This window comes from Lepus europaeus, chromosome 19, assembly GCF_033115175.1.
Source record: "Lepus europaeus isolate LE1 chromosome 19, mLepTim1.pri, whole genome shotgun sequence".
Taxonomy (NCBI): domain Eukaryota; kingdom Metazoa; phylum Chordata; class Mammalia; order Lagomorpha; family Leporidae; genus Lepus; species Lepus europaeus.
Genome location: NC_084845.1, coordinates 40750312 through 40766134, shown reverse-complemented (window position 1 = coordinate 40766134; position 15823 = coordinate 40750312). Strand labels below are relative to the sequence as shown.

The 15823-nt window shown below is 37.7% G+C and overlaps 1 protein-coding gene across 12 annotated transcripts in view; it reads right to left on the bottom strand.

Annotated features, from left to right (window-relative positions):
- Positions 1-15823, bottom strand: part of CHD9 (chromodomain helicase DNA binding protein 9) — a 285267-nt gene that overhangs the window by 87610 nt on the left and 181834 nt on the right. For 11 of the 12 annotated variants that reach the window (XM_062177146.1, XM_062177144.1, XM_062177142.1 and 8 more), the window contains 6 exons: positions 11606-11752; positions 10860-10928; positions 10723-10778; positions 9812-9929; positions 4729-4815; positions 4364-4501 (listed from right to left, as the gene is read on the bottom strand). In XM_062177146.1, the coding sequence (XP_062033130.1) occupies positions 4364-4501; positions 4729-4815; positions 9812-9929; positions 10723-10778; positions 10860-10928; positions 11606-11752 (615 nt within the window). Of the gene's footprint in view, positions 1-4363; positions 4502-4728; positions 4816-9811; positions 9930-10722; positions 10779-10859; positions 10929-11605; positions 11753-15236; positions 15292-15823 lie in introns of those variants that run through there. The other variant, XM_062177154.1, reaches the window with a different exon arrangement.

Below are 15823 nucleotides of genomic sequence, written 5' to 3'. Positions count from 1 at the left end.
AGCAATGATCATGACACTTTAAAAAAAAAGATTTATTTATTTATTTGAATGGCAGAGTTACAGAGAGGCAGAGGTAGAGAGAGAGACACACACAGAGAGAGACAGAGAGAGAGACAGAGACAGAGACAGAGAGGAGATAGAGGAGTCTTCCATCCGCTGGTTCACTCCCCAGATGGCTGCAATGGCTGGAGCTGTGCTGATCCAAAGCCAGGAGCCAGGAACTTCTTTCGGGTCTCCCATACAGTTGGCAGGGACCCACGCACTTGGGCCATCTTCTACTGCTTTCCCAGGCCATTAGCAAAAAGCTGGATTGGAAGTTGAAAAGCCTGGACTTGAAATAGTGTCCGTATTGGATGCCGGCACTGCAGGTGGTGGCTTTACCTGCTACACCAACACATTTTTAAAAAACAAATTTTATGATAGCATCCAAAATATGAAATATTTAGGAATTTTAGAAAATTTGTGGAAGACTAGTAAATACAAAACTACAAAATACTGCAGAGAGAAATTAATTAAACAGGGTAGACGTTGTGTGGCCAGCCACAACCTGTGATGCTTGCATCCCACATGGGTGCCAGTTTGAGTCCCAGTTGCTCCACTTCTGATCCAATTCCCTGCTAATGCACCTGGGCAAAGAGTGGAAGATGGCCCTTGACACACACATGGAAGACCAGGATGAAGCTCCTGATTCTTGGCTTTGGCCTGGCTCAGCCCTGGCCATTGCAGCCAGCTGGGAAGTGAACCAGCAGATGGAAGACATCTTTCTCCTCTTCTGTTCCTACCTCTCTCTGTAACTCTATCAAATAAATTAATTAATCTTAAAAAGAGAGAGAGAGAGAGCTAAATAGAAATGAACCATGTTCATGGACTGAAAGATTCAACATTGCTAAGTTATTAATTCTCCGCAAGCTGAACAACAGATTCAACACGATCCCGGGGCCCGGCGCCGTGGCTCACTTGGTTAATCCTCTGCCTGCGGCGCCAGCATCCCATATGGGCACCGGGTTCTAGTCCCAGTTGCTCCTCTTCCAGTCCAGCTCTCTGCTGTGGCCCGGGAGGGCAGTGGAGGATGGACCAAGTGCTTGGGCCCCTGCACCCACATGGCAGACCAGGAAAAAGCACTGGGCTCCTGGCTTTGGACCAGCGCAGTGCTGGCTGTAGTGGCCATTTTGGGGGTGAACCAACTGAAGGAAGACCTTTCTCTCTGTCACTCTCTCTCACAGTCTGTAACTCTACCTGTTAAATAAATAAATAAAAATCTAAACAAACAAAAAAACACAATCCTAAAAAATTCCATCAAGGTTTTTGTAGAAATTAACTAGCAGACTCTTAAAAGCATATGGAAATGCAAAGGACCAGAAATAGGCAAAACAAGTTGAGACTTGTAAAAGTTGCAGAATGAAAACTGTATAAAATGGATGTAAAGATAAAAATACAGATGACTAGAATAGAACAGATGGTGAAGAAATATACCCACAGATATTTAGTGAATCACTGAGAAAGTTGGAAAGGCACTTCAATGCAGAAAATGTTTTTTAACCTACTGGATACTCACAAGCAAAAAATGAACTTTATTCCACATATTGTACTACATATAAAAATGAACTCAAGGGGCAGGCTTCACGGTGCAGTAGGTTCTACGCCTGCGGCGCCGGCATCCTATATGGGTGCTGGTTCTAGTCCCGGCTGCCTCTCTTCCAAGCCAGCTCTCTGCTATAGCCTGGGAAAGCAGCAGAAGATGGCCCAAGTGCTTGGGCCCCTACAGCCACATGGGAGACCGAGAAGAAGCACCTGGCTCCTGGCTTCGGATTGGCAGAGCTCCGGCCGTTGCAGCCATCTGCGGAGTGAACCAACGGAAGGAAGACCTTTCTGTCTCTCCCTCTCACTGTCTGTAACTGTACCTCTCAAATAAATAAATAAAATATTTTTAAAAATGAACTCAAAATGGATCACAGACTGTTACCTGAAACTATACAATTTCCTGAAGAAAGCAGAAGAAAAATCTTTGTAAATGTGGGTGATGTAAGATTTCTTAGATACAAGGAAAAGAAAAAATGGACTTCATCAAAACCAAGACTTTTCACTTTATAAAAGATAGTGTTAGGATAATGAAAAAGAAAGCTACAGACTGGGAGAAAATACCTGCAAATCTTATACCAAAGAAGTTGTATCTAGAATATCCGAACAAAAAGTATAATAAAACACGTCAGTGAAAAATAGGTGAGGTCTCAGTAGGAAAAATAAGTTTCTAAGAAACAAGCAAAAAGTGTCCTATTGTTTACTATAAAAATTATATTATACTGTTAATAATCAACAAAATTACTCTTCTGAAAATTATAAGTGTAACACAAATATCAATGACAAGTAGAACAAGCAAATACTTTTTTTTTTTTTTTTTTTTGACAGGCAGAGTAGATAGTGAGAGAGAGAGACAGAGAGAAAGGTCTTCCTTTTTGCCGTTGGTTCACCCTCCAATGGCCGCTGCGGCCGGCACATCTCACTGATCCGAAGCCAGGAGCCAGGTGCTTCTCCTGGTCTCCCAAGTGGGTGCAGGGCCCAAGGACCTGGGCCATCCTCCACTGCCTTCCCGGGCCATAGCAGAGAGCTGGCCTGGAAGAGGGGCAACCGGGACAGAACCGGCGCCCTGACAGGGACAGTATTTGCCGGCCGCAAATACTTATCAAAGCTCTGCTGCTACTAATACATGTAGAGTTTACTAAAGAAAACAGTTCTTATGATAGACAACAGATTTATTTACTGCTTAAAATAATTTATACGTTAAATCATACTCTGTATAAGCTTCTTTGTAGGAATCTAACCTCTATTGATTTTTCTATTTGGGACAGAAAAATTACATTTTTAGACTTTCTAAAAATATTTTACATGATTTATATGCTATTTAACAAAAGATTGGCCAAAAAAACCCACACATATTTTAACTATGAGAGACTAGCACTGTTACTGACTTTACATTAGTTAAGGAGATTAATTACATTGGCTGATCCTCTTTTACCATAAACTACACTATGTATATAAGGTATTTCTAATTTTTGGAAAGCTCCAAAAGAGATTCTGACAGAGAACCATTGATCTAAAGAAACAGGTTGCCTGATGAGGCTAAATGATGGATTACCATTAAGACACAGTCTCTACCTCTAAAGTAAAATTGTTCTCTTTCACAACATCCTTTGATCTAAATCTCTCTGAATGAGTTAACCTATTTCCTTATTTCAAAAAAATGTATTCAGAAGTCAAAAGGGGTGGAAGAAAACTTTTGTGCATTTGATAATAGCCTATGGGCATGACTGTGAAGCATAATAAGACCAAAAACAATATCTAACAAGGCTTAAAAAATAACTATAAACAATCTTATCCTAAATATTTAATTCATTTCCTCCTCTTTTTCTACACTTTCGTATCACAGGAGCTTTCCTTACTCTGGTGTTAATCTGAAAGTAATGCACTTCTGTCTTTTCACATATAAACTCCCTCTTCAGCTTACAAAAGAAATTTTACAACCAAACCACATTGAAAGAGGAAGGGACAAAAAATTAAGTAAAAATATAACATGTCTACTCAATGTGAATTTCTTTGGTTGGCTCCCCAAACAGAATTCATGTAACAATAATATTATGTTTGAGAGAAAAACATTTTATAATTATTAGAAATAGAACAAGTTGGCCGGCGCTGTGGCTCACTAGGCTAATCCTCCACCTTGCGGTGCCAGCACACTGGGTTCTAGTCCCGGTCGGGGCACTGATCCTGTCCCGGTTGCCCCTCTTCCAGGCCAGCTCTCTGCTGTGGCCAGGGAGTGCAGTGGAGGGTGGCCCAGGTGCTTGGGCCCTGCACCCCATGGGAGACCAGGATAGGTACCTGGCTTCTGCCATCGGATCAGCACGGTGCGCAGGCCGCAGCGCGCCAACCGCGGCGGCCATTGGAGGGTGAACCAACGGCAAAGGAAGACCTTTTTCTCTGTCTCTCTCTCTCACTGTCCACTCTGCCTGTCAAAACACACACACACACACACACACAAAACCTGACAAACAAAAAAAAGAAATAGAACAAGTTGCCATAACCTTCTAGAATTCCATGGTTTCTGAATTAGAAAATAAATAATCTACTCAAGTATACTTTGTTTTAGTGGGATGAAATATGCATGAAGCCGAAAAGGAACTAACTCACCTACATGCAGGACTTTAACAATATTCTATACAAAAATTACTTCTTTATGAAAGCTATTATGGATATAGGTAAACTTTATAGTTGTATATTACATGCTAAATTAAAAAGTCAAAGTTTACATTAAAGCTGCTAAATAAAGAAGTGTTAGTTAAGATTTTATGAAGCTGAAGCAGGTTCTTACCAAATGTCTTGTGTCAGGCCTTGAAGCTTGTAGTTGTTCAAACTCTTCTATTTTTGCAAGATCTACGTCTTCCTTTAGTTCCCAAGTACTATCTTCATACGGCAATGAGCACCACTTTACTAAGTAGTATATAACAGGCTGTAAAAAATAATTTTAATTTTACTATTTTGATAAACAGAATAGTAAGAACTAATTTAAATAGGGATGTTGGAAATCGTTTAAATACACTAACTTAACTACATCAATGAACAAAAATGAATGTGTGTGTGGTTTTAGGCTTTAACTTTTTAAAAGTACCAAGTTTGATATTTGGCAAGTTACAGGTGTTTCTTACTTAAAAAACAGTATTGTTACCAAATATTTACCTCACCAGTATCTTTATCTTCACAAAAGGAGACTTCTAATACTCTGTCTACTTCAACGTAGTCTGGGTTAAATGGTTCTTCTTCCATCTAAAATTAAAAAGTAACTTAATTGATATCTGACAGAGAAGTAGAAAGAAAAATAAAGGCAAATTTACTAGCTTTTTATTATACAACAGACAAATTAATTTGATTTCAATGAATCCTCCAGTAAGAATACTTCCAGTTTAATTTCCAAAAGATATTCACGGTACTATGAGTTAGCACACTACAAATAATAAAACCAACCAAACAGCACTAAAAAAACAGGATATTCCAGACAATTAACTTACTAACATTCACTAAGAATTTCCTAAATGCATCCTATATAGCTTTCTTTTGCTACTTTCCTCAGGTTATACAGGTTGAAGATCAATCACCCTACCTGTGGGCTCAGTTATCTACTTCATTTTTTTTTTTTTAATTTATTTGACAGGTAGAGATATAAACAGTGAGAGAGAGAGACTGAGAGAAAGGTCTTCCTTCCATTGGTTCACTCCCCAAATGGCCACTACAGCCGGCACTGCGCCAATCTGAAGCCAGAAGCTAGGTGCTTCTTCCTTGTCTCTCATGCGGGTGCAGGTGCCCAAGCACTTGGGCCATCCTCCACTGCCCTCCTGGGCCACAGCAGAGAGCTGGACTGGAAAAGGAGCAACCGGGACTAGAACCCTGTGCCTGTATGGGATGCTGGCGCCACAGGCGGAGGATTAACCAAGTGAGCCATGGCGCCGGCCCCCAGTTCTCTACTTTATTAAGCCCTATGTATCTTTACCTGATGGTCTTGGGCTCAACACACACTTATCTAGCTCAATGAAAACCATCTAGTTGAGCTACCTCAAACTCAACTGCCCTCACTGACTCTTCAATCTAGACCTCCTCCTGTATTTGCTAACTGCATTGATGACCTTAACACCATTCCCTCTCTGGACTGCACACTCAAGCCACACAGAAGCCAGCAATGGAGAAGCCATCTTTGATTCATTCTTTTTAAATTTTTCTTGCTCTTTTTCTTTACCAATTTATTTTATTTATTTGAAAGGCAGAGTTAGAGAGAGAGAGAGAGAGAGAGAGAAAGAGAGAGAGAGAATCTTCCATCTTCTTGTTCACTCCCCAAATGGCCACAATGGCTGGAGCTGGACCAGGTGGAAGCCAGCAGCCAGGAGTTTCATCCGGGTCTCGCACATAGGTGCAGGGGGCCATCATCTGGTGCTTTCCCAGGCATATCATCAGGGAGCTGGATTGGAAGCAGAGCAGCAGAGACTCTTACTAGCACCCATATGGAATGCCAGTCTCGTACGCTGTGGCTTACCCAATACATCACAATGCGGGCCCCAGATTCCTTCACTTTCTTTACCCCCCATGCCTCATAAGTCATCCACTCATACAGATTCTACTTTTAACTTTCATGATTCCTCCTTCCTTCTCCTCACTGCCTTACAGAACCTATACAAATAACCTTCTAACTAGTCTCCCGACTATTGTCCTGCCCCCCTTTAATCTGCTTTACACACTGTTTCCAGATTGATCTATCTCTCTTTATATATTGCCTCTTTGCTTAAAATTCTTTACTGACTCTCCCCTACTTGGGGATTTGGTCCATATTAGTTTTTGTGAATAAATAAACCTTCTCCTCCAACCTTTTTCTCTCTTGATTTTCACTACCATAATCCAGACTTCATGCCACTGAAGTAGAAAAACATACTTTTTGAAGCTCTATGTTTTGTTACATCTTCAGGTTCTGGCCTTCATTCTCTCTTTTGAGTAGACTGTTTCTTCTTTTGTTTCCTTGACCAATTCCTACCCTTGTCGGAAACTCATATTTTCAGCAGTCAGTTCAGCTTTCTTTGCCTGCTTTTTACTGTTTTCTCCTTAAAAAGTTGCTCTCTGCCATTAGTGCTCTTCATTTTCTTGTATCTCTCCTGAGTGTTTTTATCATGCCCACTTTTTTCACATAGAACACACCAGATAACAAGCATTGCCCAACACCAGAACGGTACTAAGGTACTTTCAGGTTAAAAAAAAAAAAGGTAAGGTAACAACAATCTAAAGTAATGGATATGTTAATTAGTATGATTATTTCATAATGAATTTGTATATCAAATCAGTAAATTGTGTACCTTAAAAATAACTCATTAAAAAAAAAAAAACTAAAACAAGAAGAGATTTCACTCGCTAAAAGAAAAAAAACCTGTTTGACTCCTATTTATGTTGTATCTGATCAGGTAAGAAAAATTAGTCTTCATAATAACTTAAACCTTATTATATACTTCTTCTTTTTTTTTTTTTTTATTATATGACAGGTACAGTTATAGACAGTGAGAGAGAGAGAGAGAGAGAAAGGTCTTCCTTCCGTTGGTTCACTCCTCAAATGGCCACCACGGCTGGTGCTGCACCGATCCGAAGCCAGGAGCCAGGTGCTTCTTCCTGGTCTCCTCTGGGGGTGCAGGGGCCCAAGCATTCGGGCCATCCTCCACTGCCCTCTTGGGCCACAGCAGAGAGATGGACTGGAAGAGGAACAACCGGGACTAGAACTGGCACCCATATGGGATGCTGGTGCTGGAGGCAGAAGATTAACCAAGTAAGCCATGGCACCGACCCTGTTATGTACTTCTCACAGCTACAACTTATTAGGATCATCTATATCAGAATAAACAGGTGAGAGATTTTTTGAAGAACTGGGAGGACCTCTCAGCATCCATAAACTGATAGGTCATTAGAATCATTAAATTTTTAAAAAAGATTTTATTTATTTGAAAGGCAGAGTTAAAGATAGAGGAGAGACAGAAAGAGAGAGACAGAGAGAGACATAGAGAGACATAGAGAGAGGGAGAGAGGGTGAGAGAGGGGGGAGAGAGAGAGAGGTCTTCTATCCGCTGATTCACTCCCTAAATGATCCAAAGACAGGAGCCAGGAGCTTCTTCCGGGTCTCCAATGTGGGGTACAGGGGCTCTAGTACTTGGGTCATCCTCTGTTGCTTTCCCAGGCACATTAGCAGGGAGCCAGAATGGAAGTGGAGCACCTGGGAACAGAATGGGTACCACAGCGGATACTGGGGCTGTAGGTGGTGGCTTAACCTGGCCACAGAATCATTTCAGTTTAGAGGAAGATTTTATAATTATCAAAAAATTTTTAAAAGTTTCATGATGGTGAAAACTAGCTGGTAACACCTTAAGCTAGTGAATAAAATTAACCATTAGTTGAGTGGGCTTTTGGTCTAGTGGATAAGACACTCATGTCCCATATTGGAGTTTATGGATTTGAGTCCTGGTTCTAGCTCCCTCCTAATGTCTACCCTGGGAGGGAGCAGGTGATGGCCCAAGGAGTTAGATCCCTGACACCCATGTAGGAGATCTGCACTGTATTCCCAGCTCCAGGTTTTGGCTTGGGCCAGTCCTGGCCATTAAAGGCATTTGAGCTCTGACCACTGAAATGAGAGCTTGCATTATCCTGCTCTCTCTTTGCAGCTCAAACATTTTAAAAAAAGAAATAATTGTTTTAAAGTTACCCAGTAGTAAAGAGCAAACAGATATCATGTTCTGCCTGACATGATTCACCAAGAGAGATAAAGCATCATTTCTGTGGTGTTCTAAAAAGTGTATAACCTGGGGGCTGGCGCCATGGCTCACTTGGTTAATCCTCCGCCTGCGGCGCTGGCACCCCATATGGGCGCTGGGTTCTAGTCCTGGTTGCTCCTCTTCCAGTCCATCTCTCTGCTGTGGCCCGGGAAGGCAGTGGAGGATGGCCCAAATGCTTGGGCCCCTGCACCCCCAGAGGAGACCAGGAAGAAGCACCTGGCTCCTGGCTTCGGATCGGTGCAGCGCCAGCTGTAGCAGTCATTTGGGGAGTGAACCAACGGAAGGAAGACCTTTCTCTGTCTCTCTCTCTCTGTCTATTACTCTACCTGTTCCATCCCCCCCAAAAAAGTGTATAACCTGAATTAGGAAGCATCGCACAATCCCAAATTGAGGGATAGTCTACAAAATACATGACTTGTACTCTTAAAAAAGTCCATAAAATGAAAACAGAGGATAGAATGATTAAATGGAACATGATAACTAAATGCAGCATATGATGTTGGCTATCAAAACACAAGTGAAACAATTAGTGAAATATGAATAAGGTCTCTAGATAATAGCATTATATCAATGTTTACTATTTTTTTAAAAGTATCTATCTACCTACCTACCTATATGAAAAGTAGTAACAGGGAGAGAGGGACAGGGATCTGGAGAGGGAGAGGGGGATGGAGAGAGAAAGAGAAATAAAGAGGGAGGAAGAGAGAGAGATTTCTATCCTCTGCTTCAATTGCTAAATGGCTACAACAGCCAGGGCTGGGCCAGGCTGATGCCAGGAATCAGGAACTCCATCCAGCTTTTTTCACATGGACCACCAATCATCTGCTGCCTTTTCAAGAGCATTAAAAGCAAGCTGAATCAGAAGCGGAATAGCCAGGACTCTAACTGGCACTCCAATATAGGGTGCTAGTGGTATAAACAGAGGCTTAACCTGCTGTGCCACCATGCTGGTTTCTAATTCAAATGTTTATGTAAATAATACATATTTTAAAGAAATGAATAAAGAAGCATTTGCAGTTTACTTTCAAACAGTTCAGAAAGAATGCATGTGCATGACAGAGTGAATGAATGCAAAGCAAAAAAGGTAAAATACTAATACTTGAGAAGTCTAGTTGAAATGTACATGAGAACCTGCTGTACCATTTTTGTTGAAAAAAGAAAGTTAAAAAAAATTCTTCGAATTAAAAACGTTTAGATCAACCTAAAACTGCTGTAAAATATAATCTATTAAAAATGTTTTAGATTAGAAAACAAACATACTAACTTAAAAATAAAAGAATTATGTAACATCTGAATTATTAGTATTCCTGTTTCAGCTACTTTTCAGGCCAACAGTGGAAAGAGTATAGTATTGTACGTAGATACCATTTGTATTCAAATATCAACATTGCAAGTCTAAGAATTAAAATAAAAAAAAATTTAAGTTTTTGATAATGTGTGTGTTCAACAATTAGTCTTTATTTTTTTCTTACATCTGCAAAAAAATGTGCTCTTTGTGCTTGTCTCAATTTGAATCGTTTGATTTTCTGCTGGATCCTTTTGTCTTTCAAAAGTTGCTGTTCTGTAGCCCACTCACAGTGAAGATAGGAGCTAAAATTTTTATAAAAAAGCAATGTATTAGAATGACATAGAAAGCCATTTTCTTTTAAGATACATTTTTAATCATAACAGCTAATATAAAACCTTAGCTTAAACTTTACAAATAGATAACTTTAATTTCAGCCAGTGTCATCACTATATCCTAAGGAGTTAGTGGTATAAACGTCTCCAATTTTCCATACAGAAACAGATTAGCAAATAATCAAGTGCATAACATCACGATGGGACTTCTTTTTCATTATAACCATTTTGTCATAACCAGAAGGCTAGTGTTTTGCCACAAATGTAATTTAAAAGCTTTCACTGAAGTATAGAGAAAAGTTATAAAATGTACAAAAAGAGAGTAAATGATTTTCTCATAATTACTAACTTTTCAGTTAATTTACCTATGCCCAGATTGAAATTTAAAGTTCTGAAGGTCAAACCATATTATATACATCTAAAGCAATAACTAAAGGTCACAATGTTTTTCACATAAAGAAGAAAATCAGAAAAATTAAACATATTCAACACTGTAACAATAATAAACAATGCCCATAATTTGTTATAATATATTTTATAAAGATTCCTTCATTTTGAGCTTGATAGTATTTTCTGGAAAAAAAAATTCAGTTCTAACATAAAAGGTTTTCAAGAAGTCATTTTACTTCTTAATGATTTTAAGTTTGTGCAGTTGTAAATAATATACAAAATGCAGCTAAAATACTTACTACATTTCTACTTTACCAGACGTTTATTTAAATTAATAATAAATTCCTATTATTTTTCCAACTCAAATACTTACTAATTCTTGTATTTTACAAAAAATTCTTCTGTATCAATCAACACTCCAGGTGATATCTAAGAAAATAAAATTAATAATTGTGACTCTTTTATATAAGCCACAGAATAAAATGTGAAATATAATGTACCAATACTTACTTCCTTTTTTACAATTCTAGAAGATAGTATTTTGTCTACAATTGCAGCATCTTCCTCACTTGGATTCTCCTATAAGAAGAGGGAGAAAAATATGATAGAACTCTTAGTTACCACATGTTTACAGACACACTAAAAATTCAACATTTATTGAGCATATTTGCTGGGCACTAACATTAAATATTATGAATACAAAAATGGAAAAAATATATTATTGCTTTTATATTCTTTGCCCTCATATGCATCATAGTAAACATAAGGTGTTTTTCAATATGCAAAGAATTAGTCTAAGCATTCTTCATAGTTTAGCTAATTTAATCTATTAGCATCCTCATTATTATGTACCCTATTATCATTTCCACTTTACAGATTAGGAAATTTAGGTATGGATGCTGCTGAGGTCTCAACTAACTCAACCCGGGGATGAGTGGTTAGCTTATAATGCAGACAGTGGGATTAAAAACTATAGAAAAGGAAATACAATATGCAAAACACAGAGGTGTCAAAATGTGGCATTCAGGCAATTATGTACATAAAGCAAGTACTAAGTGTTAGTAGTGACTGCAAATGAAGCCAGAAAACCCAAGAAAAATTATGAATTCATAATTTTCTGATGTAAACAACTCTATTAACATAATATGGAATTCAGAGGATAAGCTGGAACAAGTTTTAGGAGAAAAAACAATGAGAGTATTTTAATTTGCATTGGTTTAAAATGTTTTGTAGTCATAATCTCCATTATATCTTACCACAAATAATTGTATAGGCTGTTCACCAGGTAAAGGAGCTGAATTCTTTTTTATTTTCATAGAGCCTTTAACCTCTTCTTCAGATTGCTTCCCTTCTGCATCTTCTGCATATTTTTTTCTTTTAATTTGTCGATTTGATCTTCTTTTCTGTAATGAACCACAGAGATCAGATTTCCAAAATTTATTTTGAAAATAATTTTAAATTTTTATAATATTTTTTAAAAATTACCCTAAAGTCGGCAATTTTGTACATAAAATGCTCAAAATTATGTTCAAAATTCATATTTTCTAATTTTTTATTAAAAGATTATAATTTACCCTTTGCCACAGATTTATAATATTTCTTAAGTTTTACTTCTTATAGTTTCAAATAAGATCTGTGATATCTTTATAATTTTTTTTTTAGAAATTGTAGGAATAGGCCGGCACCGCGCCTCAATAGGATAATCCTCCGCCTTGCGGCGCCGGCACACCGGGTTCTAGTCCCAGTTGGGGCGCCGGATTCTATCCCAGTTGCCCCTCTTCCAGGCCAGCTCCCTGCTATGGCCCGGGAAGGCAGTGGAGGATGGCCCAAGTGCTTGGGCCCTGCACCCGCATGGGAGACCAGGAGAAGCACCTGGCTCCTGGCTTCGGATCTGTGAGATGCACTGGCCGCAAAAAGGAAGACCTTTCTCTCTGTCTCTCTCTCTCACTATCCACTCTGTCAAAAAAAAAAAAAAAAAAAAATTGTAGGAATAAAAAGATCTCTTTTCTTTAATGATTTTACAGCTTAGGAAAAATATATTTTATTAATAATATCTTTATTGCTGTATTATTTTATTTAGACACTACTCCTAAGAACAGTAAAAACTATTTCACATCTTGGGCAATATATATTTTAAATTATTAATACTTAAGCAGTTTTTGGCCAAATCCTAAGAATTGCATCAGATGAATACTGCTTAAAAACTAATATGAAGCATAAACCTAGAAAAACAGATATTTGCCAAAACATATGAAACTGTGTTTAAAGTAGAAACAAATTTTAAAAATGTAAAATGTCTATGAATACAAAATATTAAGTATTAAATCTACCAAGCAATTCAATTGGATTAACTTTACCCATTTTCCTTAAACATCAAGAATATCATTGGGCCAGCGCTGTGGCTCACTTGACTAATCCTCCGCCCGCGGCACCAGCACCCCGGGCTCTAGTCCTGGTTGGAGCACCGGGTACTAGTCCCGGTTGCTCCTCTTCCAGTCCAGCTCTCTGCTGTGGCCCAGGAGGGCAGTGGAGGATGGCCCAAGTCCTTGGGTCCCTGCCACCTGCATGGGAGACCAGGAGGAAGTACCCGGCCCCTGGCTTCGGATTGGCGTAGCACTGGCCGTAGCGGCCATTAGGGGAGTGAACCCACTGAAGGAAGACCTTTCTCTCTGTCTCTCTCTCACTGTCTATAACTCTCTCTGTCTCTCTCACTGTCTAACTCTGCCTGGCCAAAAAAAAAAAAAAAAAAAAATCATTATCACAAAATACAAGAAAGCTTTTTAAATTGTATTATAAGTAAGAAACATAATTTTTAAATGACTGAAGTAATTTTCAACCACGATGAAATACACATGGCTTTACTTACCTTCTTCAATATTTAATATTTTAACATCTGTTTCAAAGGCTTTTTATTTCAAGGAGAATTACAAAATCCAAAATAACATTTCTTGTGATGTTTCCACAATTTTCAGTTGACTTGAAAATTCCAAAGGACTTGGGGTGTTTAGTTGTAATTTCCCTAAACTCTCAAACCAGTGTTTGTTTTATTGCTCAAAATCTGGTAAATCTACTCCTTCTTCCTTTTTCTATTCCATTTTTTCTATAAATTTAGTAATTTCCATGACAGTGCCCAGAAATGGAACCAACAAAATAACCCATGTGTTCTTTTGGTTCCTGCCAATGTCTTCTATTCGGCAGGCCTTTCATTACTTCTATAGCCGTGACAGAAATGGCTGTCTGTGCAGCAAAGTGGAAACAAATTATTATTTATATCCTTAAGGCTTCAGTGGCCTTTTACATCATGCCTATGCCCCTTTCTCTTGTGAATAATGCAAGATTGAAAGAAAGAAAAAATGCAGTATATTGTTCTATGGATAAAACAGGCAACTCTTTGCCTCACTCAGGATGGGTCACTATCTCTTGGCCATAAAGACATCTACATTTCCAACCTCAAAGTAACATTTTTGTAACACAAGAGACAGGAAGGTGGCATGTAATTATAAAACAAATTTAATTCTGCCACATCCAGTTTTAAAAAAATATATTAATGTTCCCTGGTGGTACAGCAATTTCTATATCTCTAGGCTAAAAATGTTTATAGTTCTATTCTGGGCATCATATGGATCTTAATGTTCAAGAATAGTTTAAATTAATAACTATGGCATGTATTATTCTAACAATAACATGTATTATTAATGTCTCACTAAGCATAACTCCTAAATAATTAAGTATGAAAATAATTTAGTAGATTCTGTTAGATGTTTACAGCATTATGCCTCCTTTCTGGTCATAAAGTACTGAGTAAGTACTTAGAAATGTCTCTTAATCTTTAATACATACAAAATGAGTGGCCTGAACTCTTGAAAGTACACACTTGGTTACTTCTTCACAAGATAGAAATAAAAGCCATTTATTGAAAATAGTTTCCTCATCCTATGAAGATTTTTTGAGTCTAACAGTCTAAACCCATGAATTATGAGATATTACTTGATTTCATGAAAAGTACCAGGAGTATATATAGTTCCACAGAGGGCAAAGCCACATAAGGTATCACTCTCACAAATTATCCTCCATCACATTTCTACTAGCTTAAAAATATTTTAAAAAATTCTGATGTCCACATTTTTGGCTAGTGTGTTTTTTTCTGTTTCTCCAGACTGCTTTTCTTTACAATTTTAAATACTAAGACATTTCTAACATTTTCCTTGTATCTTAAAAGTTTCAACATATCAGTTCACAGCCCTCTGCATAACAGGTCAGATACATCATTCTTTCAAACTACTAATACTTCATCATGATGACATAGTGCTTGTTTCCTATAATGAATCAATATAAGCTGCTGAAGAGGCATTTTTAAAAAAAAATTTAAGTCTTTAAACAGAGTTGGAGTACTGAAGTACTCTTAATTAAGATTAAAGGTAGCAAAATTAAATGCCATATTCATATTTCCAGAGTCTCATGAGACTCTAAAACTTCATTAGTTTTCAAGAATTCAAATCCTGACAATCTACTGTTATGGCTAAAAGCTACATGGATCTTTCCAACATTTATATCATGATGCAATCAAGTACAGCAATAATATATATTTGTAAGTGATTACCAGAAAATATTTATTTCCCCATTTTGTGTAGTGTGTGTGTGTTAAAGCAACACAATTGTAAAGCAACTTTTGTGAAAAGCATGGAAAAATGTGCATAGTGACCTATTCTACCATTTCATTATTTGGTAATTACATAATGGAAAAAAAATGGCCAGCAATATTCTAGTAAAAATTAAAGCAAAATTTCTCATACTGAATAAATTAAATATGTGTTTGCCTAAGTTAAGGATACCATATGAAGAGAAAGCCAGGCCATATAATATTAGGAGCTTTGTCACTGCCCTTACCTCAACTCTTGCAGCAGCCCAGGAGCCTTGAGCCACTACTCTCCCATTGGATAAGAAGCTGCATAAGGAAGAAGAAAGGCCATTCAGGGGCTTTCTGGCCCCATAATTCAACAACTGCCACCACCCCTATGGCTTACAGTCGTGTTTTAATTATTAGAAAGGAGAGGGTGGCCTGAATTATTATGACCTTCACTAAATATATATCTATATATATATATACTTAAACTTCACAGGGTTATTTTGAATATTCACTTATTAAAAAAAGGCAAAATGCACAGTATTTAACTCTATATTAGGAGATTTTTAATATAATTGAGTATTCTTTCTTCAATAGTAGCACATGAAAGAAAATGTCTCTAGGAATGAATCAATCCATTTGTTTTGTCATTTGTATATGATTTTAAAAATGGATATCTTTAAGTTCATTCAAAAGCACTGTAAGTACAGGATATCACTAGAGACTTCTCTATGCTAACAGCCATCAAAGAGTTTGTTTTGTTAATTCACCTCTCAGGGCTTCAGTTTCATGATCTCAAAAATTTAGGGGTTGGGAGAGGATATAAGTTTCCTCCCACATCTAATATTCT